Source organism: Lutra lutra, chromosome 2, assembly GCF_902655055.1.
Source record: "Lutra lutra chromosome 2, mLutLut1.2, whole genome shotgun sequence".
NCBI classification, from domain to species: domain Eukaryota; kingdom Metazoa; phylum Chordata; class Mammalia; order Carnivora; family Mustelidae; genus Lutra; species Lutra lutra.
The window spans coordinates 73,294,853-73,321,439 of NC_062279.1; the positions used below are offsets into that span (position 1 = coordinate 73,294,853).

The window sequence follows — 26,587 nt, forward strand, 5'->3', positions numbered from 1 at the left end:
ATTATAGCCATATCGTCTGAGAGAATACAAGGGATATATTTTTTACTGATTTGTTTCTTCAGTAAGTTTCTTTTAAGGGTGATGTAATACTATTCATTACCTGATTAAAATATATTTGGGCTTAGAATTTAGACCTACCATCAGAGGGAAAAAAGGACTCTTTCCAATAAAGTCCATTTCTTATGGATTTTTTCACAGCATTACTTGTGAAATATATAGCCATAAAACCATATTAGAGCAATATTTCTAATCACCTGGTTTCAAAATTCATGGTATTAGAAATTTTTCTCATGGATAAAATTCAAATTGTAGAGAAATTTACAAATTTACTCAAGCAAATTAAAATGTGTATGTCAGGGCCCATCAATAATGTTTCATGTATTCTATAAAAGGCAGTAAATAGTGAATAAGTGTTCTATACCTGTAGCAAAAATGAACTGATGTCGTACTGGACTTGACTGTCTTGTCAGTAGAAACTGACTGAAAAACCACAAGTACTGAAACTTCTGAAAATCAGAGGTGTAACTAAGACTGTAAGCTTCAATGGGAAAGAATTCCTTCTATTTCCCTGTAAATTTCCACAAATGCCTAGCTTTTTGTCATATGTTAGGAACACCTTCCAATGTCTGTCCAAAACAGGTACCAAATAAATATTTGATGAAAGACTATGGAATAAATGAACTTGTTAAACAGCAAGCTTTGAGAAGAGATAAATGGTAAGCAGTTACGTAAGAGGGTTTCAGCATGTACGGCTACTAGAAAGTAACAGTATAACAGACCCAGAAAAGATAGCTGGGTAAGTGACAGCAAAAATTTATGGGTGAAGAGGAAAAAACCATAAACAGATTAATACCAAAAATGTTGACAACAACAAATTAGTAGGAGTTAAGAAGCCAGGATTCCAATACCAACTGTTATTTTTTTGTTCTACTTTGGTTGTCATTTAAGTCTTAGTTTGGAAACCTCATAAGTACGATGACAGGGCTGGATTAAAAAATATCTGAGGCACGTTTTGCCTAACAAAAAAGGAACAGGTGGCTCACATGGGTATTTGAATCAATGTGAACTGAACAGGGAAATAAAATGAGCCTCGTCAGTCACATACGTGGAACAGAGGGTTTTATAAAACTTAGGGAAGGAAGCATTCAATCTATTACTATTGCTTTAGTAACAGTGACCAGTTTTATACTGATTTGCTTCCTAATCTGAAACTTTTACATTAAAAGAAAATATACTATGGTGGAAAGTACGTGAGCTTTGGAGACAGAGTCAGGATAAAGTCCAGGCTTTGACATGGTTTTAGAAATCCCTGCAAATTAACTAATCCTCCAGATTTTCAATTTCTTTATCTGAAAAATGAGGATGATAATATATCATATAGTCTTTTGAGGACTCAATATATGTAAAGTGTATGTTAAGTATATGTGTGTGCCTAAAATGCCAAGTGCATGCGATATACACCATCAGATCTCAATGTATGATCTCTGTTAGAACTAATTGGATCTTACCAATGGATTCTTAATGGTAATATAAGCAATGCAAATAGGACAACGAGCAGAGGCCATACAAATTAGGGGGTCATGGAGATTTGTAGCTATAATGAACCTTAAACAGTATTTTACAGATGTGGAAACCGAGATCCAAAGAAATTTCTTTTCCAAAGTTCCAAGCTAGGTAATGGCATAATTGGACAAAAAACCCAAGCAAATGTACCCACATACTGGAACATAATATAGATCTTAATCCTTCTATCCACAAAGGTAAAGGAGATTCTATAAAAGTAAGTTTTTACTAAACCAAGAAGGTATTTGTACCATTCATTGGTACGTAATTTAAAAATATATAGTCAGCTATTTCAAGAATTCTGACAGCATATTTTCAATTGACAGCATATTACTGGAACTTGTGATAGCCTGCATTCCTGGAACTTACTGCATTTCTGTAACTTTTGGTAGACAGAATATTTATATTATATATATATTAATATATGTATATATATACATATATATGTATATATGCCATAAACTCTATGCTATCAGGATAGTATTGATGAAATAATGGGATTACAATCACTCCATCCCTTCAATACATAACAATTTATCAGGAAAATATTTAAGGAGTAAATGTCAAATGTATGGAAAAACCTTTCATTAGTATGAAATATCTGTAGTCCATGAAAGATTCTTCTCAAACTGAAATATTTATATTAATCATAAGAAATAATTAATTCACATTATTAATGAGTTCAACCATTACTTACAGTATGAATCAGATAAATATTCTGACAATATTCAGTTTCTCACATATAGACTTCAATATAAATCTAATATTCATAATAAAATGTACTAAAGTGGAAAATAACATTGGTCAATGGAATAATTAAAATTCTGATTTCTCAAACAAAATTAAACAGACAAAATAAAAGCAATAATCAGAGCCCACAAAAAATGCTGCACTTAAATTGTTTTATGGACAAATTTGTACACAATTATACTGTATATTGTCTTACGAGTTCTACCAGGCAATGTCTCAATAGCTTATTCATCAAGACTGCCACTAGGTGGCACGATAAGATAAATGACTTTAGGAAACTGCACGCAACTTTTTTTTAAAAATTAATGTTAAACAAAGGACATTTCCTAGACATTTATGAAATATAGCATTAAGCTGGCTCAAACTTATAAAAAAATTCTATGTTTTTGCTTTAAATTTTCCATATTTTTTTCTGAATTATATTTTATTTCTTGAAAACTTCTATTACAAAGTCAAATTAGGGATTAGGATTCAGAAAAAGATTGTATTGCACACCAAATAAAAGGAAAAACAAATGAGACTCTGTAAAATGGAGAGATGAATTCCAAATCAGATTTACAAAAATATGTATTAAAGCAAAAGCTGGCCAACCAGGTAGGATGTTAGAGAAAACTCAACTCTTGAATACTAAGACAGAGATTTCTAGCTGTTAAATAGAGCATATAAATCAAACTGCACAAGTTTGGAGGCGCCTGGGTGGCTCAGTGTGTTAAAGCCTCTGCCTTCAGCTCAGGTCACAATCCCAGGGTCCTGGGATCGAGCCCCACATGGGGCTCTCTGCTCAGCAGGGAGCTTGCTTCCCTTCCTCTCTTTCTGCCTGCCTCTCTGCCTACTTGTGATCTCTGTTTGTCAAATAAATAAAATCTTAAAAAAAAAAAGAAAAAAAACTGCACAAGTTAATATGGAATCCATTATACAAATATTTAGAGATAGTTCTACTTGATCATCAGCTCAGACTACTGCATTTCTTTCTGAACGTTCAGCAACTACAAAGATATTTACGTAGAATGCTACATAGCTCTCAAATATTTCACACACAGTGCTTCATTGAGATTTCTTCTGCTGTGCTCAGAAATTCATTAATGTTCCTGTTATAGGAGCCATTGCATTCACTAGAAGAGTTAGGAAAGAGAAACATGGCCCTAATTTGCTGACCTGTAGAATGTGTGGCTTGAAAGCCTTTCCTTTGAACAGATGCGTCAGAAACAAACCGAACAAACATATTACTTCCGGTAGCCACAAGGGGCTCTGGTATCTTGTTACCACAGAGTCTTCCAAGAATTGGTGATTTTTCTGTTTCTCCATCGAATACTTCCAAGTGATCATAAGCACATTCTTGATGCTGCTCAATCTCAAATTCACTAAAGGCCTATTTAAAAAAGAAAGGGAAAGGAAAGGGAAACAAAACAAAAAAATAACACTCAGAATTTTTTTTTTTTTCCTTTGGAGCAGAAATGAACATCAATAAAACATGCTCAAGACATAGAAATAAATTAATCCATATAGAACATTATTGAAAGGGCTGTAAAATCAGTAGAATGTAAAGTCTCTGGAAAAAGATAATGTAGAAAACAGCACAATAACTCCATGTGAAATTCTACTATTCAACTATTACAACTAAATCACAATCAAAACTATCACAGAACTATCACAATCAACTCCAGAACTTAGACAAATTGTAATAGTGGTGATATTTTATTCTTAATATAATTTTAAGTTTATAATATTGCATCAGAAAATTTTAAACATCTGCATTTTAAAAATTGATTTCTTCTGGTTTTGATTATCATAAACTATTGCATATCATCCTACCTTGGGGCACTTAAACTAAGGAGAAAACTTCAAAAAATGATTGTTATATTTTCACAAAAATTAAGTACAGTAAATCTTAATACAATAACTAAAACCAAGAAAATTTTCACTATATACTTCTTTATTTAGATCCTACAATCTATATTATTAGCAAATACTAATACAGGAGTAAAGATGGCAGAGGAATAGCAGGCTGAGACGACATCAGGTAGCAGAAGTTCAGCTAGATAGTTATCAAATCATCCCGAATACCTACAAATCCAACAGGAGATGGAAGAGAAGAGCAGCAATTCTAGAAACAGAAAATCGACCACTTCCTGAAAATTTATCTTAATATCTTTCTTAAAAAAAAAATCTTTTTGAACCTTTATTATTATAGTCATACTTTATCCTTCATGGTATCTAACTTTATCTTTTGTATATAGGGTTTTTTCTTCTAAAAAATTTTGGGATACAATTTCTTCTAATAGATCAAAATATACCTTAAGTCTAGCACAGGGTTTGTTCTAGTGACAGCCTGAGAAAATTCTCTCCACTTTCTTTTTCTTTCTTTTCCCAACAAATTTATGTTATCAACTCCTTTTTTAGAATTTTTTTTAAATTTTCATCTTTACAGTTATATTCCATCCCTTCATCGTGTTTACCCATATTTGTGTGTGTGTGTGTGTGTGTGTGTGTGTGTGTGTTTCTTTATTTAAAATTTTGGGAGATCGTGTCTTCTCAGAGACCAAAATACTTCCAAAATCAAGTGGGTGGCTCTGTTTCATTCACCAGTATAATATATGTATTTTCTGTTTTCTTTTTCTTAATTTATTTTTTAACTTCTTTTTACCCCATTTCTTCTTCCTGCGATTTGCGGTCTCTTCTGATTTGGTTAACTCACATTTTTCTGGGGTCTTTGCCCCCCTTTTAGTATTTTATTCTCTCATCCATATATTCTTATCTGCATAAAATGACAAGGTGGAAAAACGCAAAAAAAAAAAAAAAAAGAACATGGGAGGAGTCAAGATGGCGGAGAAGTAGCAGGCTGAGACTACTTCGGGTAGCGGGAGATCAACTAAATAGCTTATCTAAAGATTGCAAACACCTACAAATCCAACGGGAGATTGAAGAGAAGAAGAACAGCAATTCCAGAAACAGAAAATCAACCACTTTCTGCAAGGTAGGACTGGCGGAGAAGTGAATCCAAAGCGACGGGAAGATAGACCGCGGGGGGAGGGGCCGGCTCCCGGCAAGCGGCGGAGCAACAGAGCAAAATCAGGACTTTTAAAAGTCTGTTCCGCTGAGGGACATCACTCCAGAGGCTTAACTGGGGTGAAGCCCAGGCGGGGTAAGCGCGGCCTCAGGTCCCGCAGGGTCGCAGAAGGATCAGGGGTGTCTCAGTGTCGCAGAGCTTACAGGTATTAGAACGGGGAAGCCAGCTGCAGAGACAGAGCCGAGGAGTGACTCTCAGCTCAGGGTTGCCTTGAACCGGTCGCAGGCTCGGTCAGCTCGGAGCGCGGCCGGAGGCCAGGGTGACGGGAGTCATTTGGTGCTGTGCTCTGAGGGCGCACTGAGGAGTGGGGCCCCAGGCTCTCGGCTCCTCCGGGCCGGAGACCGGGAGGCCGCCATCTTTATTCCCGTCCTCCGGACTCTACGAAAAGCGCTCAGGGAACAAAAGCTCCCGAAAGCGAACCCGAGCGGATTACTCAGCGCGGCCCCAGGTAAGGGCGGTGCAACTCCGCCTGGGGCAAAGACGCTTGAGAATCACTACAACGGGCCCCTCCCCCAGAAGATCTACGGGAAACCCAGCCAGGACCAAGTTCACCTACCAAGGAGAACGGCGGAATTCCAGAGGAGAAGAAACAAAGCACGGAACTCATGGCTTTCTCCCCATGATTTTTTAGCCTTGCAGTTAATTTAATTTTTTTTTTCTTTTTCAATTTTTTTTTTCTTTTTCTCTTCTTCTGCTAAATTTTTTATAACTTTTACCATTTTCTTCTTTTTAACGTTTTTTAAATAGTTTATCTAATATATATATATTTTTTTTCCTCTTTTTATATTTTTTCTTTATTGGCTTTCTTTTTTTTAATAGTTTTTTTTTTCTTTCTTTCTGAACCCCTTTTTATCCCCTTTCTCCCCCCTCACAATTCAGGATCTCTTCTGATTTGGCTAAAGCATATTTTCCAGGGGTTGTTGCCACCCTTTAGTATTTTACTTGCTCCTTCATAAACTCTTATCTGGACAAAATGACAAGGCGGAAAAATTCACAACAAAAAAAAGAACAAGAGGCAATACCAAAGGCTAGGGACCTAATCAATACAGACATTGGTAATATGTCAGATCCAGAGTTCAGAATGATGATTCTCAAGGTTCTAGCCGGGCTTGAAAAAGGCATGGAAGATATTAAAGCAACCCTCTCGGGAGATATAAAAGCCCTTTCTGGAGAAATAAAAGAACTAAAATCTAACCAAGTTGAAATCAAAAAAGCTATTAATGAGGTGCAATCAAAAATGGAGGCTCTTACTGATAGGATAAATGAGGCAGAAGAAAGAATTAGCGATATAGAAGACCAAATGACAGAGAATAAAGAAGCTGAGCAAAAGAGGGACAAACAGCTACTGGACCACGAGGGGAGAATTCGAGAGATAAGTGACACCATAAGACGAAACAACATTAGAATAATTGGGATTCCAGAAGAAGAAGAAAAAGAGAGGGGAGCGGAAGGTATATTGGAGGGAATTATTGGAGAGAATTTCCCCAATATGGCAAAGGGAACAAGCATCAAAATCCAGGAAGTTCAGAGAACCCCCCTCAAAATCAATAAGAATAGGTCCACACCCCGTCACCTAATAGTAAAATTTACAAGTCTTAGTGACAAAGAGAAAATCCTGAAAGCAGCCCGGGAAAAGAAGTCTGTAACATACAATGGTAAAAATATTAGATTGGCAGCAGACTTATCCACAGAGACCTGGCAGGCCAGAAAGAGCTGGCATGATATATTCAGAGCACTAAATGAGAAAAACATGCAGCCAAGAATACTATATCCAGCTAGGCTATCATTGAAAATAGAAGGAGAGATTAAAAGCTTCCAGGACAAACAAAAAACTGAAAGAATTTGCAAACACCAAACCAGCTCTACAGGAAATATTGAAAGGGTCCTCTAAGCAAAGAGGGACCCTAAAAGTAGTAGATCAGAAAGGAACAGAGACAATATACAAAAACAGTCACCTTACAGGCAATACAATGGCACTAAATTCATCTCTCAATAGTTACCCTGAATGTTAATGGCCTAATGCCCTAATGAAAAGACACAGGGTATCAGAATGGATAAAAAACAAAACCTATCTATATGTTGCCTACAAGAAACTCATTTTAAACCCGAAGACACCTCCAGATTTAAAGTGAGGGGGTGGAAAAGAATTTACCATGCTAATGGACACCAGAAGAAAGCAGGAGTGGCAATCCTTATAGCAGATCAATTAGATTTTAAGCCAAAGATTATAATAAGAGATGAGGAAGGACACTATATCATACTCAAAGGAACTGTCCAACAAGAAGATCTAACAATTTTAAATATCTATGCCCCTAACGTGGGAGCAGCCAACTATATAAAACAATTAATAACAAAATCAAAGAAACACATCGACAAGAATACAATAATAGTAGGGGATTTTAACACTCCCCTCACTGAAAGGACAGATCATCCAAGCAAAAGATCAACAAGGAAATCAAGGCCTTAAATGACACACTGGACCAGATGGACATCACAGATATATTCAGAACATTTCATCCCAAAGCAACAGAATACACATTCTTCTCTAGTGCACATGGAACATTCTCCAGAATAGATCACATCCTCGGTCCTAAATCAAGTCTCAACTGGTATTAAAAGATTGGGATCATTCCCTGCATATTTTCAGACCACAATGCTCTGAAGCTAGAACTCAATCACAAGAAGAAATTTGGAAAGAACCCAAATACATGGAGACTAAACAGCATCCTTCTAAAGAATGAATGGGTCAACCAGGAAATTAAAGAAGAATTGAAAAAACTTATGGAAACAAATGATAATGAAAACACAACGGTTCAGAATCTGTGGGACACAACAAAGGCAGTCCTGAGAGGAAAATATATAGCGGTACAAGCCTTTCTCAAGAAACAAGAAAGGTCTCAGGTACACAACCTAACCCTACACCTAAAGGAGCTGGAGAAAGAACAAGAAAGAAACCCTAAACCCAGCAGGAGAAGAGAAATCATAAAGATCAGAGCAGAAATCAATGAAATAGAAACCAAAAAAACAATAGAACAAATCAACGAAACTAGGAGCTGGTTCTTTGAAAGAATTAATAAGATTGATAAATCCCTGGCCAGACTTATCAAAAAGAAGAAAGGACCCAAATAAATAAAATCACGAATGAAAGAGGAGAGATCACAACTAACCCCAAAGAAATACAGACAATTATAAGAATATACTATGAGCAACTCTATGCCAACAAATTTGACAATCTGGAAGAAATGGAAGCATTCCTAGAGACATATAAACTACCACAACTGAACCAGGAATAAATAGAAAGCCTGAACAGACCCATAACCAGTAAGGAGATTGAAACAGTCATCAAAAATCTCCAAACAAAAATCTCCAAACAAAAATCTCCAAACAAAAGCCCAGGGCCAGATGGCTTCCCAGGGGAATTCTACCAAACATTTAAAGAACTAATTCCTATTCTCCTAAAACTGTTCCAAAAAATAGAAATGGAAGGAAAACTTCCAAACTCATTTTATGAGGCCAGCATCACCTTGATCCCAAAACCAGACAAGGATCCCAACAAAAAAGAGAACTACAGACCAATATCCTTGATGAACACAGATGCAAAAATTCTCGCCAAAATACTAGCCAATAGGATTCAACAGTACGTTAAAAGGATTATTCACCACGACCAAGTGGGATTTATTCCAGGGCTGCAAGGCTGGTTCAACATCCGCAAATCAATCAATGTGATACAACACATTAATAAAAGAAAGAACAAGAACCATATGATACTCTCCATAGATGCTGAAAAAGCATTTGACAAAGTACAGCATCCCTTCCTGATCAAAACTCTTCAAAGTGTAGGGATAGAGGGCACATACCTCAATATTATCAAAGCCATCTATGAAAAACCCACCGCAAATATCATTCTCAATGGAGAAAAACTGAAAGCTTTTCCGCTAAGGTCAGGAACACGGCAGGGATGTCTGTTATCACCACTGCTATTCAACATAGTACTAGAAGTCCTAGCCTCAGCAATCAGACAACAAAAGGAAATTAAAGGCATCCAAATCGGCAAAGAAGAAGTCAAACTATCACTCTTCGCAGATGATATGATACTCTATGTGGAAAACCCAAAAGACTCCACTCCAAAACTGCTAGAACTTGTACAGGAATTCAGTAAAGTGTCAGGATATAAAATCAATGCACAGAAATCAGTTGCATTTCTATACACCAACAACAAGACAGAAGAAAGAGAAATTAAGGAGTCAATCCCATTTACAATTGCACCCAAAACTATAGGATACCTAGGAATAAACCTAACCAAAGAGACTAAGAATCTATACTCAGAAAACTATAAAGTACTCATGAAAGAAATTGAGGAAGACACAAAGAAATGGAAAAATGTTCCATGCTCGTGGATTGGAAGAACAAATATTGTGAAAATGTCTATGCTACCTAAAGCAATCTACACGTTTAATGCAATCCCTATCAAAATGCTATCCTTTTTTTTTTTTTTCAAAGAGATGGAACAAATAATCCTAAAATTTATATGGAACCAGAAAAGACCTCGAATAGCCAAAGGAATATTGAAAAAGAAAGCCAAAGTTGGTGGCATCACAATTCCGGACTTCAAGCTCTATTACAAAGCTTTCATCATCAAGACAGCATGGTACTGGCACAAAAACAGACACATAGATCAATGGAACAGAATAGAGAGCCCAGAAATGGACCCTCAACTCTATGGTCAACTCATCTTCGACAAAGCAGGAAAGAATGTCCAATGGAACAAAGACAGCCTCTTCAATAAATGGTGTTGGGAAAATTGGACAGCCACATGCAGAAAAATGAAATTGGATCATTTCCTTACACCACACACGAAAATAGACTCAAAATGGATGAAGGACCTCAATGTGAGAAAGGAATCCATCAAAATCCTCGAGGAGAACACAGGCAGCAACCTCTTCGACCTCAGCCGCAGCAACATCTTCCTAGGAACATCACCAAAGGCAAGGCAAGCAAGGGCAAAAATGAACTTTTGGGATTTTATCAAGATCAAAAGCTTTTGCACAGCAAAGGAAACAGTTAAAAAAAACAAAAGACAACTGACAGAATGGGAGAAGATATTTGCAAATGACATATCAGATAAAGGGCTAGTGTCCAAAATCTATAAAGAACTTAGCAAACTCAACACCCAAAGAACAAATAATCCAATCAAGAAATGGGCAGAGGACATGAACAGACATTTCTGCAAAGAAGACATCCAGATGGCCAACAGACACATGAAAAAGTGCTCCATATCACTCGGCATCAGGGAAATACAAATCAAAACCACCATGAGATATCACCTCACACCAGTCAGAATGGCTAAAATTAACAAGTCAGGAAATGACAGATGCTGGCGAGGATGCGGAGAAAGGGGAACCCTCCTACACTGTTGGTGGGAATGCAAGCTGGTGCAACCACTCTGGAAAACAGCATGGAGGTTCCTCAAAATGTTGAAAATAGAACTACCCTATGACCCTACAATTGCACTGCTGGGTATTTACCCTAAAGATACAAACATAGTGATCCGAAGGGGCACATGCACCCGAATGTTTATAGCAGCAATGTCTACAATAGCCAAACTATGGAAAGAACCTAGATGTCCATCTACAGACGAATGGATAAAGAAGATGTGGTATATATGCACAATGGAATACTATGCAGCCATCAAAAGAAATGAAATCTTGCCATTTGCGACGACGTGTATGGAACTAGAGGGTATCATGCTTAGCGAAATAAGTCAATCGGAGAAAGACAACTATCATATGATCTCCCTGATATGAGGGAGAGGAGATGCAACATGGGGGGTCGAGGGGGTAGGAGAAGAGTAAATGAAACAAGATGGGATTGGGAGGGAGACAAACCATAAGTGACTCTTAATCTCACAAAACAAACTGAGGGTTGATGGGGGAGGGTGTTGGGAGAGGGGGTGGGGTTATGTAATCGGGGAGGGTATGTGCTATGGTGAGTGTTGTGAAGTGTGTAAACCTGGCGATTTGCAGACCTGTACCCCTGGGGATAAAAATATATGTTTATAAAGCTGTAAAAAAAAAAAAAAAGAAAGAAAGAAAGGATGAATCCCCAAGTTTTGTAGCAACATGGACGGGACTGGAAGAGATTATGCTGAGTGAAATAAGTCAAGCAGAGAGAGTCAATTATCATATGGTTTCACTTATTTGTGGAGCATAACAAATAGCATGGAGGACAAGGGGAGATGGAGAGGAGAAAGGAGTTGAGGGAAATTGGAAGCGGAGGTGAACCATGAGAGACTATGGACTCTGAAAAAACGATCTGAGAATTTTGAAGGGGTGGGGGGTGGGAGGTTGGGGGCACCAGGTGGTGGGTATTGTAGAGGGCACGGATTGCATGGAGCACTGGGTGTGGTGCAAACATAATGAATACTGTTATGCTGAAAAAAATAAAAAAATTAAAAAAAAAAAAAAGAACAAGAGGAAGTACTGAAGGCTAAGGACCTAATCAATATGGACATTGGTGATATGTCAGATCTAGAGTTCAGAATGACAATTCTTAAGGTGCTACCAGGGCTCAAAAAAGACATGGAAGATATTAGAGAAACCCTGTCTGGAGAAATAAAAGCCCTTTCTGCAGAAATAAAAGAACTAAAATCTAACCAAGCTGAAAGCAAACAGCTATTAATGAGGTTCAATCAAAAATGGATGCTCTTACTGCTAGGTTAAAAGAGGCAGAAGAGAGAATTAGTGATATTGAAGACCAAATGACAGAGAATAAAGAAGCTGAGCAAAAGAGACACAAACAACTACTGGACCACAAGGGGAGAATTCGAGAGATAAGTGATACCATAAGACGAAACAATATTAAAATAACTGGGTTTCTAGAAGAAGAAGGGGGTGGGGGGCAGAAGGTATATTGCAGTGAATTATAGTAGAGAATTTCCCTAATATGGCAAAGAGAACAAGCATCAAAATCCAGGAGGCACAGAGAACCCCACTCAAAATCAGTAAGAATATGTCCACATGCCATCATCTAATAGTAAAACTTATAAGTCTTAGCAACAAAGAGAAAATCCTGAAAGCAGCCCAGGACAAGAAGTCTGTAACATACAATGGTAAAAATATTAGATTGGCAACAGACTTATCCACAGAGACCTGGCAGGCCAGAAAGCTGGCATGATATATTCAGAGCACTAAAGGAGAAAAACCATGCAGCCAAGAATACTATATCCATCTAGGTCATCATTGAAAATAAAAGGAGAGATAAAAACCTTCCAGAACAAACAAAAGCTTAAAGAGTTTACCACCAAGCCAGCTCCACAGGAAATATTGAAAGGGGTCTTCTAAGCAAAGATAGAACATAAAAGTAGTAGACCAGAAAGGAACAGAGACAAGATACAGTAACAGTCACCTTATAGGCAATACAATGGCACTAAATTCATATCTCTCAATAGTAACCCTGAAGTTAAATGGGCTAAATACCCCAATCAAAAGACAAAGGGTATCAGAATGGATAAAAAAACAAAACCCATCAATATGCTGTCTACAAGAAACTCATTTTAGACCCAAAGACACCTCCAGATTTAAAGTGAGGGGGTGGAAAACAGTTTACCATGCTAATGGACATCAAAAAGACGTTGGGGTGGAAATCCTTTTATCAGTTCAATTATATTTTAAGCAAAGACTATAGTAAGAGATGAGGAAAGACACTATATCATACTCAAAGAGTCTGTCCAACAAGAAGATCTAACAACTTTAAATATCTATGCCCTTAACATGGGAGCAGCCTACTACATAAACCAATTAATAACAAAATCAAAGAAACACATTGACAATAATACAATAATAGTAGGGGACATTAACACCACCCTCACTGAAATGGACAGATCATCCAAGCAAACAATCAACAAGGATATAAAGGCTTTAAATGACACACTGGACCAGATGGACATCACAGATATATTCAAAATATTCCATCCCAAAGCAACAGAATACACATTCTTCTCTAGCACACATGGAACATTCTCCAGAATAGATCACATCCTGCATCACAATTCAGGTCTCAACCACTATCAAAAGATTGGGATCATTCCCTGCATATTTTCAGACCACAATGCTCTGAAGCAAGAACTCAGTCACAAGAGGAAAGTTGGAAAGAACCCAGATACATGGAGGCTAAAGAGCATCCTACTAAAGAATGAATGGGTCAACCAGGAAATTAAAGTAGAACTGAAAAAATTCATGGAAACAAATGAAAATGAAAATACAACTGTTCAAAATCTATGGGACACAGCAAAGGTGGTCCTGAGATGAAAGTGTATAGTGATACACTATACACTATACTGTATAGTGATATAAGACTTTCTCAAGAAACAAGAAAGATCTCAAGTACATAACCTAAACCTACACCTAAAGGAGCTAGAACAACAAAGAAAGCCTAAACCCAGCAGGAGAAGAGAAATAATAAAGATCAGAGAAGAAATCAATGAAATCAAAACCAAAAAACAATAGAACAAATCAATGAAAGTAGGAGCTGGTTCTTTGAATTAGTAAGATTGATAAACAACTGGCCAGACTTATCAAAAAGAAAAGAGAGAAGATCCAAATAAATAAAATCATGAATGAAAGAGAAGAAATCACAGCCAACAACAAAGAAATACAAACAATTATAAGAACATATTATGAGCAACTATACGCCAGCAAATTTGACAATCTGGAAGAAATGGATGCATTCCTAGAGACTTATAAACTACCACAACTGAATCAGGATGAAAAAGAAAACCTGAACAGAACCATAACCAGTAAGGAGATTGAAGCAGTCATCAAAAATCTCCCAACAAACAAGAGCTCAGGACCAGGCAGCTTCCCAGGGGAATTCTACCAAACATTTAAAGAAGAATTAATTCCTATTTTCCTGAAACTGTTCCAAAAAATAGAAATGGAAGGAAAATGTCCAAACTCATTTTATGAGGCCAGCATTACCTTGATCCCAAAACCAGACAAAGATCCCATCCAAAAAGAAAATTACAGACCAATAACCTTGATGAACAAAGATGCAAAAATTGTCACCAAAATACTAGCCAATAGGACCCAATAGTACATTAAAAGGATTATTCACCATGACCAAGTGGGATTTATTCCTGGGCTGCAATGTTGGGTTAATATCCACAATTCAATCAATGTGATACAACACACTAATAAAAGAAAGAACAAGAACCATATGATACTCTCAACAGATGCTGAAAAAGCATTTGACAAAGTACAACATCTTTTCTTGATCAAAACTCTTCAAAGTGTAGGGATAGAAGATATATACCTCCATATCATCAAAGCCATCTATGAAAAACCTACCACGAATATCATCCTCAATAGAGAAAAACTGAGAGCTTTTCCACTAAGGTCAGGAACACAGCAGGGATGTCCATTATCACCACTGCTATTCAACATAGTACTAGAAGTCCTCGTCTCAGCAATCAAACAACAAAAAGAAATTAAAGGCATCCAAAATTGGCAAAGAAGTAGTCAAACTTTCACTCTTTATCATCTTTTGGAAAACCCAAAAGATTCAACTCCAAATCTGCTAGAACTCCTACAGGAATTCAGTGAAGTGTCAGGATATAAAATCAATGCACAGAAATCAGTTGCATTTCTATACACCAACAACAAGACAGAAGAAAGAGAAATTAAGGAGTCAATCCCATTTACAATTGCACCCAAAACTATAGGATACCTAGGAATAAACCTAACCAAAGAGACTAAGAATCTATACTCAGAAAACTATAAAGTACTCATGAAAGAAATTGAGGAAGACACAAAGAAATGGAAAAATGTTCCATGCTCGTGGATTGGAAGAACAAATATTGTGAAAATGTCTATGCTACCTAAAGCAATCTACACGTTTAATGCAATCCCTATCAAAATGCTATCCTTTTTTTTTTTTTTTTTCAAAGAGATGGAACAAATAATCCTAAAATTTATATGGAACCAGAAAAGACCTCAAATAGCCAGAGGAATGTTGAAAAAGAAAGCCAAAGTTGGTGGCATCACAATTCCAGACTTCAAGCTCTATTACAAAGCTTTCATCATCAAGACAGCATGGTACTGGCACAAAATGAGACTCATAGATCAATGGAACAAAATAGCCCAGAAATAGACCCTCAACTCTATGGTCAACTCATCTTCAGCAAAGCAGGAAAGAATGTTCAATGGAAAAAAGACAGCCTCTTCAACAAATGGTGTTGGGAAAATTGGACAGTCACATGTAGAAGAATGAAACTGGACCATTTTCTTACACCACACATGAAAATAGACTCAAAATGGATAAAAGATCTCAATGTGAGAAAGGAATCCATCAAAATCCTTGAGGAGAACACAGGCAGCAACCTCTTCCACCTCAGCTGCAGCAACTATTTTCCTAGAAACATTGCCAAAGGCAAGGGAAGCAAGGGCAAAAATGAACTATTGGGACTTCCTCAAGATCAAAAGCTTTTTTACAGCAAAGGAAATAGTCAACAGAACCAAAAGACAACTGACAGAATGGGAGAAGATATTTGCAAATGACATATCAGATAAAGGGCTAGTATCCAAAATCTATAAAGAACTTATCAAACTCAAAACCCAAAGACCAAATAATCCAATCAAGAAATGGGCAGAGGACATGAACAGACATTTCTGCAAAGACGACATCCAGATGGCCAACAGACACATGAAAAAGTGCTCCACATCACTTGGCATCAGGGAAATACAAATCAAAACCACAATGAGATATCACCTCACACTAGTCAGAATGGCTAAAATTAACAAGCCAGGAAATGACAGAGGCTGGCAAGGATGTGGAGAAAGGGGAACCCTCCTACACTGTTGGTGGGAATGCAAGCTGGTGCAGCCACTCTGGAAAACAGCATTGAGCTTCCTCAAAAAGTTGAAAATAGAGCTACCCTATGACCCAGCAATTGCACTACTGGGTATTTACCCATAAAGATACAAATGTAGTGATCTGAAGGTGCATAAGCACCCGAATGTTTATAGCAGCAATGTCCACAATAGCCAAACTATGGAAAGAACCTAGATGTCCATCAACAGATGAATGGATAAAGAAGAAGCGGTGTATATATATATATATATACACACACATACATACACAATGGAATACTATGCAGCCATCAAAAGAAATGAAATCTTGCCATTTGCAACAACATGGATGGAACTAGACGGTATTATGCTGAGCGAAATGAGTCAATCAGAGAAAGACAATTATCATTATGATCTCCCTGATATGAGGAAGTTCAGAGGCAAAGTGGGGGGTTTGGGGGACAGGAAAGGAAAAAATGAAACAAGATTGGATCAGGAGGGAGACAAACCATAAGAGACTCTTAATCTCACAAAACAGACTAAGGGTTGCTGGGATGAGGGGGGTTGGGAGAGGGTGGTGGGGTTATGGACACTGCGGAAGGTATGTGCTATGGTGAGTGCTGTGAAGTGTGTAAACCTGGCGATTCACAGACCTGTACCCCTGGGGCTAATAATAGTTTATATGTTAATTTTAAAAATTTTAAAAATTAAATGATGTTTATGAAAAAAATAGAAAACTAAAATAAAATGATGTTTATGGGAAATAAAAAATACTAATATGATTTTAGGCTAGATTATTTTTAATTTACTTTTAAGATAGATGGTACGTTTATTTTAATAGAGTCTTGAAAGTTTAGTATGTCTTTAAAAATTATTTTAACTTTCCTGTGTAGTAATTTCACATATAGTTCTTAGCAAATTCTTATACTTTTTTTTAATACTTGTAGCAAGAATTACTATCAGACTTCACTCATTGGGTCAGAGACCCTAGTGATGTTAGTGGAAGATCTGCCCCTCATTGTAGTGCATTACCTACACTTGTAAGCTCATGGCCAGCCAGCAGCCCCAACTCCAAACTTTAACAATATGCAGAAGAAAATTCTTAAAACAAAAATTCATTAAATGTATAACACATTAAACAACACAAAGGAAAGTTTAAGACAGATTGAAAATAGTAACGTCCAAATTATTAATAATTCCAGGAATGCTAGGTCATTTGCCACTGCCAATTAAGGCTTTTTCCCTTCCATAGAAAAACCATCATACCTTCAAAAAATAAACTATCATTCCTACTAAAATTTTTTTAGCAAAGCTGAAAGAATAAGGAAATAAAGAATAAATAGAGAATAAGGAAATAAATAAAGAATAAATAAATAAAGAACAAGGAAAATAAAGCTGGAGAAATAGAATATATCCTTGAAAATTCTTTAATTTTTCTTCAGCCTCTGCAGCATAAAATATTTGCACACAAACTTTTTACATTCATTCTTTTTAATACAACTTTGTGATGTTATCAGAATTTTAAGTTTAATTAAGACATATATTTTTGTAATTTTGAAAGAAAAAAATTGACTAAGAATGGATCTCCTTTAGGTCTGGCCAGTTATCTATTCCTTAGCACACAGCAGTCTACTATCACTGGCTTTGGAGGAGTGAGGAAAGAAATGAAAGAAGCAATTAATATTAACTAGGGAGTAGGAGAAAGGAATGAAAGGTTCTTAAAAGAAGAAACAAAAGAAAAGTAAGAGAGCTGATCTCTACTGCCATATTCCACTGCACCCTACTTTCAAAAGCATAAATTAAATTGATAATGACCAATAAGCATTAGAGAGCCATTTATTTGTTATAACCATTATGAGTAAAAAAGAATGTTCCCTTCATTCTACCAAAGACACTGGATAGTGTGAAAGAGATGAATCCTGCACAAAGAATCTTACAGGAAACAAAGAAAAAACAGTGCAGAAAAATACAGTGAACAAGGTCATTTTAGCAGAGTGCATTTACCATGAAGTACAACGTCCAAAGCAGGTAATCACTGAAGTTTGCTGCCATTTATCTCTGCAATCCAGCAGCAGAGAATGGACTAGAAGGGATATAGAAGACCCTGAATGGATGGTTGGCTGGTCGATTCATTTACCTATCTACCCATTCCATGTAAAGGGCCAACCCCATGGATGGAAACGCTGCGAACGTGGCAAGCCAACACTTCCGTGTTTCTGCCTCTTGTGAGCTGGTATTTAGTCGGCTTCTATTACGCACATAGACACTGTCTCAGTATGAGTGTGTTAAGAAACCAATAGGAGATGGGGCGCCTGGGTGGCTCAGTGGTTTAAGCCTCTGCCTTCGGCTCAGGTCATGATCCCGGGGTCCTGGGATCGAGCCCCGCATCGGGCTCTCTGCTCAGCAGGGAGCCTGCTTCCCTTCCTCTCTCTCTGCCTGCTCTCTGCCTACTTGTGTTCTCTCTCTGTCAAATAAATAAATAAAAATCTTAAAAAAAAAAAAAAAGAAAGAAAGAAACCAATAGGAGATAATTGGCTTAACCGCACTTAGAATTCTCTATTAACTATGAAACCAAGCTTCTGAATTATAAAGTCAATATTGAAATATTGAAAAAAATGAAAGTATTGTTTCAGAAGAATACCAACATCTGAAAACCACTGCATGTCGAATAATTGTGTCTTCTGAATGTGATGTAGAGTCATTCAACTATAAATATAAAGAGCAGAGAAACCTACTGTGTAGAAGAGAAAACTCTAAGAATGATGGGGGTGATGGTATTCTAAAGCACATCCTTTAAATAACAGTTAAAATGGGATCAGAATCTACAGACGACGCATGTTCGATTCACTGAAAACCGAGTGAATGAGATAACTAAGTGACTACTTCACTCCCTAATGAAATGCAGGATGTCTGGAGTGAGTCACAGCATCTGTTTTACAGAAGAGAGCAATGCCACACGAAGTGGCATGCACTCATGAGCTGGGGGCACACTGACACCTGGTCTGGAACCAACTGGCTCCTGCTGTTTGTCATATTGCTAATAGAACCAGACCGACTCTATGAGGGTCTAATTAGGCAAAGGCTAGTCAGCTGACATATTATCAAGGGATGCCGACAATTCTCATTCATTCAGGTAGTAGTGAATTTTCCTCTTGGAACTGGTAGCAGCTTGTTAGGTCATCTGCAAAGATTGGGTGGTCCTTTTCCAGAAGTCAGTCTCACCCGAATGCTCCACCACACACAAGCGAAAGCGTGACTAACTCACATGCTAACATTTCGTAAATCTGGATCTTAATATCACAGAGGTGTCCACATCTAAAGACCTCCATAGGTAGTGATGTTGCCTCAATAAAAAAATATTTCTGGATCACAGAAAGGTATGATAGGGGCACATGGGAAATTGGGAAAAATCTTTAAAAAAAAAATATATATATATATATTTGTGTAGAATTCCCAAAGATACAGTTTATTACCTTATTTTATGACACATGCTGAGCCATGAATGTCTATATCTAAATAATGCAGAATATGGAGATTTCTAGCCACCAGGAACTGATGCTACAGAATTGCACCCCACAAAGATGCTTCCCTTCCCAAAACATCCGTCAACTTCACAATGGTAACAGGGCTTCTTGCAGAGCTGCTGTATGGACCTATCTGAAAATCCGATTTCTGCTGAAACACTACCCTCTTTTTGGGAACTTTAAAATATTTTTCTTAAGTGTTTACACTAAAACTTTATAGACATTTTAGTATTCCAACATTTAAACTTATTCATTCCATGATTATATTTCTATGATTTTAAGGTTACTAATCTAGGCTTTAAAGAAACCAAAAAGAGCAAATAACCATGAGCTCTAGTCAGAAATACTAATGCATTTCCCACAAGGCACACTAAGAGATTAAGGAGTCCCATTCAAAAGCAATAAAATCGAATTCTCATTTTAGGCTATGGAAAGAATAACTATGTGTTTCTGGAACACCCAAGCACGTCTAATCTACCGAGCTGGCCATATACATTTGCAGCCTCGCATGAACATCTGTAGAGGTGCTTTTATTGAACATGCAGGTGCTGGCTAAAGGATAAGGCCATTCAGAGCTGCCACATATACTCACAATGGACAAGAAAAATAAGATGATAGCATTTAATGCAGAAATAAAATTTAGCCAGGGTGACCATTAAAAGTAAGAGTTTGAAAGAGACTGATGACATTTGAGCAGCTGTGAGATAATTTAGAACTCCCGGATCCCAGCCATCCTTTGCGTTTTCCTGTCTTCAGTGAGAACCATCGTTTGGTCTCCCATACCATATTGGAAGGATTAGAGGCCAGCAGGAAACATGGCAGAGTGGAATACAGAACTCAGCCTTCTGATTCAAAAGAGCTTTTCTGTTCCATGAGTCCTCTAAAGCTGCAATCAAATGCACTTTTTGTGGATTTATGGTGGAGAATTATGTAACATTCGTGGGTGTTTTTGTTTTCTAAATATTCCATATATGGCTATAAATTGCAACTATGTAACCTGGCAAAACTCCAGGATATGATAAATCTAATAAACGTGACATAAGCACATTGGCCTATTGCTGGACGTTCCTATGCCTGGAACTTTGTTTCTGTTTGGTTGGTTTGTTTTTGTTGTGTTTTGGTTTTAATGTTTCTTTTGTTTTTAAGATTTTTTTTTTTTTTTTTGACAGACAGAAATCACAAGTAGGCAGAGAGGCAGGCGGCGGGGGGCGGGGGGGGAGGAAGGCTCCCTACCTAGCAGAGAGCCCGATGTGGGGCTCGATCCCACGACCCTGGGATCATGACCTGAGCCAAAGGCAGAGGTTTTAACCCACTGAGCCACCCAAGCACCCCTTAATGTTTTAATATTTAAAAATATTTTAAAAGTACCCAAAATTTAATAATCAGTTATGTCTCTCAGAACCAAGACAGGATGAAGTCAGGAGTAAAAGAAATCCTTGTCCTTATTTATTCAAAACTTCATCTCTTTTCTAATAAGACTTTCTCCTCCCCAAATACCTTTCAACCAGGGTTTCTTTCTACTTAAAAGCTATTAACACACAGTCTGAATCTCATAATAAATATAGATACACACACAAACACACCCCAAACATATTAGTTTCTTACTGCTGCTGTAGCAAATTACCACAAATTTAGGTGCTTAAATGACACACATTTATTCTCCTAGAGCTATGGTGGTTGCAAGTCTAAAATGAGCAAGCAGTGCTGGACCTTCCAAAGGGAAGTGAGGATCTGTTTCCTTGAATTTTGCCCATCTTCTCAAGACTGCCCTCATTCCTTGGCTTAAGTCCCTTTGCTCCATCTTCAAAACCAACAGTCTAGCAACTTCTCTCTCCCTGACCTCTTGCTTCCTTCTTGTAAGTACCCCTGTGACCACATCAAGCCCACCCAGATAATCCAGGATAATCCCTACATTTCAAGATCTTTACTTTAACCACAGTTCCTTGTACCACATAAGGTAACATGCTTAGGTTCTGGGGATCAGGACATGGACATCTTTGGGGAGATGAGGAACATTATTTTGTCTACTACGAAAAGGAAGAGCTAAATGTTTTCACCCTCTGTGATTTCAAGGAAAATGACCACAGACACATGACTCCATGATTTCACACTCCGTCTTAACAAACTAAAGCCTGCAGTGCAAGTCTGGCCCTCAAGCTGTTTTTATAATTAAACTTTTATTGGACCACAACCATGTGCATTCATTTGTGTATTGTCTGTGGATGCTTTCACACTCAAACAGCAGAATTAAATTGTAACAACACAGACCCATAGTCTACAAAGTCCATATTTACTCTCCTGCCCTTTAAAGAAAGTTTTCTGACAAGCCGTCATTAGCTCTATTTTTACTTGTTAGGATTGAGTTTCAAATTCATAAGGCTACACAAAATCTTAATCATGGTTGAATTATCCAATAAAATGGTATGTAATTCTTATTACTAATCATTGTCATAATTATAGTTACTATTTGGATATAATATGTCAATGTTTATTGGCTTTTAATATGTTATATGCCAGACACCTTATATGCAAACTCAATTAATGCACACACAGAATTCCCGAGTATTAGCTCCAATTTCCAAAGGAAGAAACTGAGACTTAAAAGGATTAATATTTTTCTCAAGATAATATGGCTAGTTAGGTTTAGACACAAGTCACTTTAAGTTCAAAATATATGTCCCTAGAGGGGCCCAGATGGCTCAACCAGGTAAGCATCTGCCTTCGGCTCGTGTCATGATCCCAGGGCCTCACATCAATCTCCCTGCTCAGTGGGGAGTCTGCTTCTTCCTCTCTCCCTCCTCCCTGTTCATGCGTTTTCTCTCTCTCTCTCTCAAATAAATAACTTTATTTTAAAAATCTTAAAACACACACACACAAAATATACGTTCCTGATCCCTCCAAGTCTCTATTAGGTATTCATTTTACTTAATCACTGTAATTTAACTTATTAATATTTTCCATTTAAATCATTGTATATGCACACATACACAGCAATTATGGATGCAGGGTGCTAAAATTAAAAAAAAAATTAGATAAAATGTAGGAGAAAATCTTGGGCTTGAAGGTATTAAAGCTCCTGTCAGCTTTATAAACTTGCCAACTTGCCTAACTGCCAGGGACAACTTCCTTATCTCTAAGTGTCATCTGTGATACAAACCTGAGATAATATACATGATACCACTCTGAAATCTTTAGGCACTATACACACATTGTCTTTTTTTTTTTTTTTAACACCCATTAGTTCTTAATGCTATTTACTCTGAGTACAGTTTTGTGAGGTACTAGAAGGGCCCAGTCAAGCTGCCTTTTATTATTTGGAGAACACTCCTAGAAATGAAAAACTGGAGAACATTTATATTTTTATTTGTGGAATTACATGAGAGTGCTTATCTTGGAATAGGCCCCTTTTAAAGGATTCTCTCAGGATCTCTGGATCTCCAGCTCTCTACCTTGTTACATGTATATAAAGATAGTATTCCAAGGTATTATAAAGATCAGAGCATATGTCAAAAAAGTATATGAAAGAATATACAAAAAAACTTCAAGAACCAATATAATCATTCATAGATACAATTCTATTTAACTTTTATATTTAGATTTATAATAGTAAACTCATGATCTAGGGACCAAAATTAATGTTTATTATGTATATAGACATAATTTAAGATACTATTATGTTCAAATTGTTGTTTCATATTACTGGACAGTATTCTCTGCATCATTTTTTTAAAAATCACCCTTAAAGATTTCCTGCTTGTATATCAGATGGTATACTCCAGCCTGAATCTATTCTGGCTACACATTCTGGACTTTACCCACAGCAAATCTGTCAGGAGAGGAAAAGCAGGAACCACTGGTGTTACCTTTACTTTCAGAATATGTGCAGTCTCACATATTTAAATGCATGTATGGGATTAAAGATGGCTCCATATTGTCTGCTACTCTCCCCATTGAGATATGAAACTTAATACTCTGCTGCTTGAATCTGGGCCAGCCTTTGTAATTTCCTTAACCAACAGGGTGTGAGAAGGTAACGTTCAGGGGCTTCTGTGGTGTCCTCCTGGGACTCCTGAAATACTTTCTTTGGGGACCCATTACTACCATGTGAAGAGTATGGTTTTGAGACCAACATGCTAGAATGGTCATGTGTAAGTGTTCTCATTGTTCCAGCTGAGATACCTTCTAGCCCTCTCCATCAAGATGACAGGCATACAATTAAAGCCACCTTGACCCTCCAAACCAGACCATACCCAGGTGAATATCACTGACCTTGATCACTGCCATGAGCAACAGAAGAATCATCAGAAAAGCACTACTGAAATCATGACCCTCCTTCTCCACAAACCATGGGATATAATAAATGGTGCTTGTTTGAAGCCATGAGGTTTTGTGTTAGTTTATTATGAAACAATAGATAACTAAAACAGTGCATAAAAAAGAATAGTTGTGTTATACTGCCCAAAGTCTTAAATTTCTGTAAATCTGTAGTAAGCTGACCACCACTTACAGTTCAGTCCTTACATTACTGTACAATAATAGACATTAGACATGGTTGATCACATTGTGAACTGACTATACTTATGGTAAGTAAATACTATGCACAGAAATACTCATATCACTCAAAGGGCACTGAATTTTATTATAAGTCATTACCTCCAGAATTGCAATATTGTCTAAATAACTGTGATATTTGTAGCCTTACAAATAAACCAAATTAACTGAAATACGGTTATCTGAGCCATAGTGAAAGGCTTGTTCCACCCACAAACCACTACCTGCATATAATCCAACACAACTCTATATCAAGGTAAAGGAATATTTGTGTTAGAAAGAACAGTAAGTCTCTTAAAATCCACAAACAGTGGTTTTCTTTATAGCTCATGAAACTGTCTTTAGAAACAATTTCCCTTCCTTTGATATGAATAAGTGAAATATTTAAAAATGTTTCCTTATTTTTCCATGGAGCTTAAGTAAAGAGGAGTAACAATATATAAGTTGTAAAGAAAGCTCCATTGTCTACAGAGAGAGATCAAATGTTTTCTTTGCTTTCTCTCTTTGCCCAGGTGGATATAGTTTAGTTTGTAACTAAGTATCTATATGTAGCTCTTGGCCTAAGGGTATTAAAAGATTTACTAATTTTCCAAATTTCCTTGGAATCTATTTTCCAAACTAAGCTGGGGTTCAAGTTCTTCCATGAAAATTAAGGATCCGTGAAAATTAAGGATACTAAAGAAACCAGTAAAAATGTATCTATCTTGAACAATGTATCTTTTTGATAATGTTTGATATACAGTAAGTGCCTAACTACATAGGAAGGTGACTGAATGGTTTCAAATGGAATTATAAACAGGTTTGGCCAAATGTCCATTGGTTGATATCTGCTATAAACAGTCTTAACGTAGATAAGAATAGTTACCAGTTATATAACAAGAAGGGAGACAATGACAGTAGACAGAAGCAACAACACTGAAGTGGTAAGAATTTAAAAATATGGAACTAAAACATCACTTGAAGTTGGCAGCTGAGGTTATGACACACTTTCTAGTGATCCTAACTCTTAGAGTATATTGAGAGTCAAGTTTTATATGAACATGACTACTAGGTTAAGAAACTGGGAATCAGTAATATGTTTCAATTTAGAAACTTTGGGGTGCAGTTATTTGTGTTTTAACAAACCTTCCAGGTAATTTTGATGCATGCTAATATTTGAGAAAGCCTAGGGTTAAACTGTAATGACTTCCACAAAGATCACAAAATCAAATACTTAAAGATCAATATGTGCCCAAAGCTTTTGTTTTCTTCCTGAGAATTTCCTTCTTAGGATACTAGTAAACATGACCACTGTTGACAGACATGTTTTATATCCTGACCTTCAAGGGGAATATTTGCATGAAAATTAAAACTTGCAATTTGTAAAGGAACAGACTATTCTAGAGTTGGAAGGGGAGTTCAATAACCTGAAAGATACAAAACTAAAAAAGAATAAAATATTGTCATTTTTAAAATTGGGGTATATCAGGAGTTCTACTTCTTCTTGGATATAGATAGCTGGAACTAGTGTTGCTTCTACCCCAACAACAAGAAAAACCCATGTAAACTTTAAAAATCACAACTTCGCTGAACACATCAAAGAGCTGAAGTCACTAGTCAACCAAGTAATATGTAATGCACTGAATCTCAGCCCCCTCCAAGGAGAAATGAGACACAAGCCCCTGCTCACCAGTGGCAGACCATAGAAGGAAGAGATGTGCTGGGTGCCATACAACCAGGCAACAAGTAGTCAGGTATAATTTTTAATAAACTGGTAGAAGTCAGGTATGGACTAGAGTTAAGAATACAAAGCCCCTGGGAGCTATAGATACATGGAATGTTAGAACCCACTTAAAGGCTCTTCTCTTGCTCATGAGAAAAATCATGGGCTGTTCAGAAGGCCAAATGTCTTCCTCAGTGTTGCAGGTTTGGAGGAGTGAAGTGGTCACTGCTGTGAGCAAAATATGAAGCCCTGATGCAACCCTTCCCTAGAAAACAAACCTTAAGCTCCTGGGAGAGGGAAAGAAAACCCTGTCACCACAAGGGCAAATGTACAGACCCACTGTAGCCAAGCAAAAAACAAAACAAAAAAAAAAAAAAAAAAAATAAGTTCAACAAAACCCCACAATAAACCATGTCTGCCTCTGGAGAAGCACTGGTCACAGGATCCTACAGCAAGAACAGTAGAGACCTATTACCACTCTAGAAGGGACAAGAAACTCTCATGGAAGACCCACCAGAGATGAGATGGAGTTTGGTTGCCACAGAAGAAAGACACAGGACCACTGAGAAAACCATCTCCAAGACCT

At 37.1% G+C, this 26,587-nt stretch overlaps 1 protein-coding gene and 1 non-coding gene across 7 annotated transcripts in view; both read right to left on the reverse strand.

The window, feature by feature from the left end:
- Positions 1-26,587, reverse strand: part of TLL1 (tolloid like 1) — a 236,586-nt gene that overhangs the window by 8,547 nt on the left and 201,452 nt on the right. For all 6 annotated transcript variants that reach the window (XM_047717735.1, XM_047717730.1, XM_047717731.1 and 3 more), the window contains one exon: positions 3,469-3,682. In XM_047717735.1, coding sequence (XP_047573691.1) covers positions 3,469-3,682 — 214 coding nt within the window. The remainder of the gene's footprint in view (positions 1-3,468; positions 3,683-26,587) is intronic.
- LOC125094606 (small nucleolar RNA SNORA62/SNORA6 family) lies at positions 17,164-17,317 on the reverse strand. The gene has a single exon (XR_007125615.1). It is a non-coding gene; the product is annotated as a small nucleolar RNA SNORA62/SNORA6 family (small nucleolar RNA).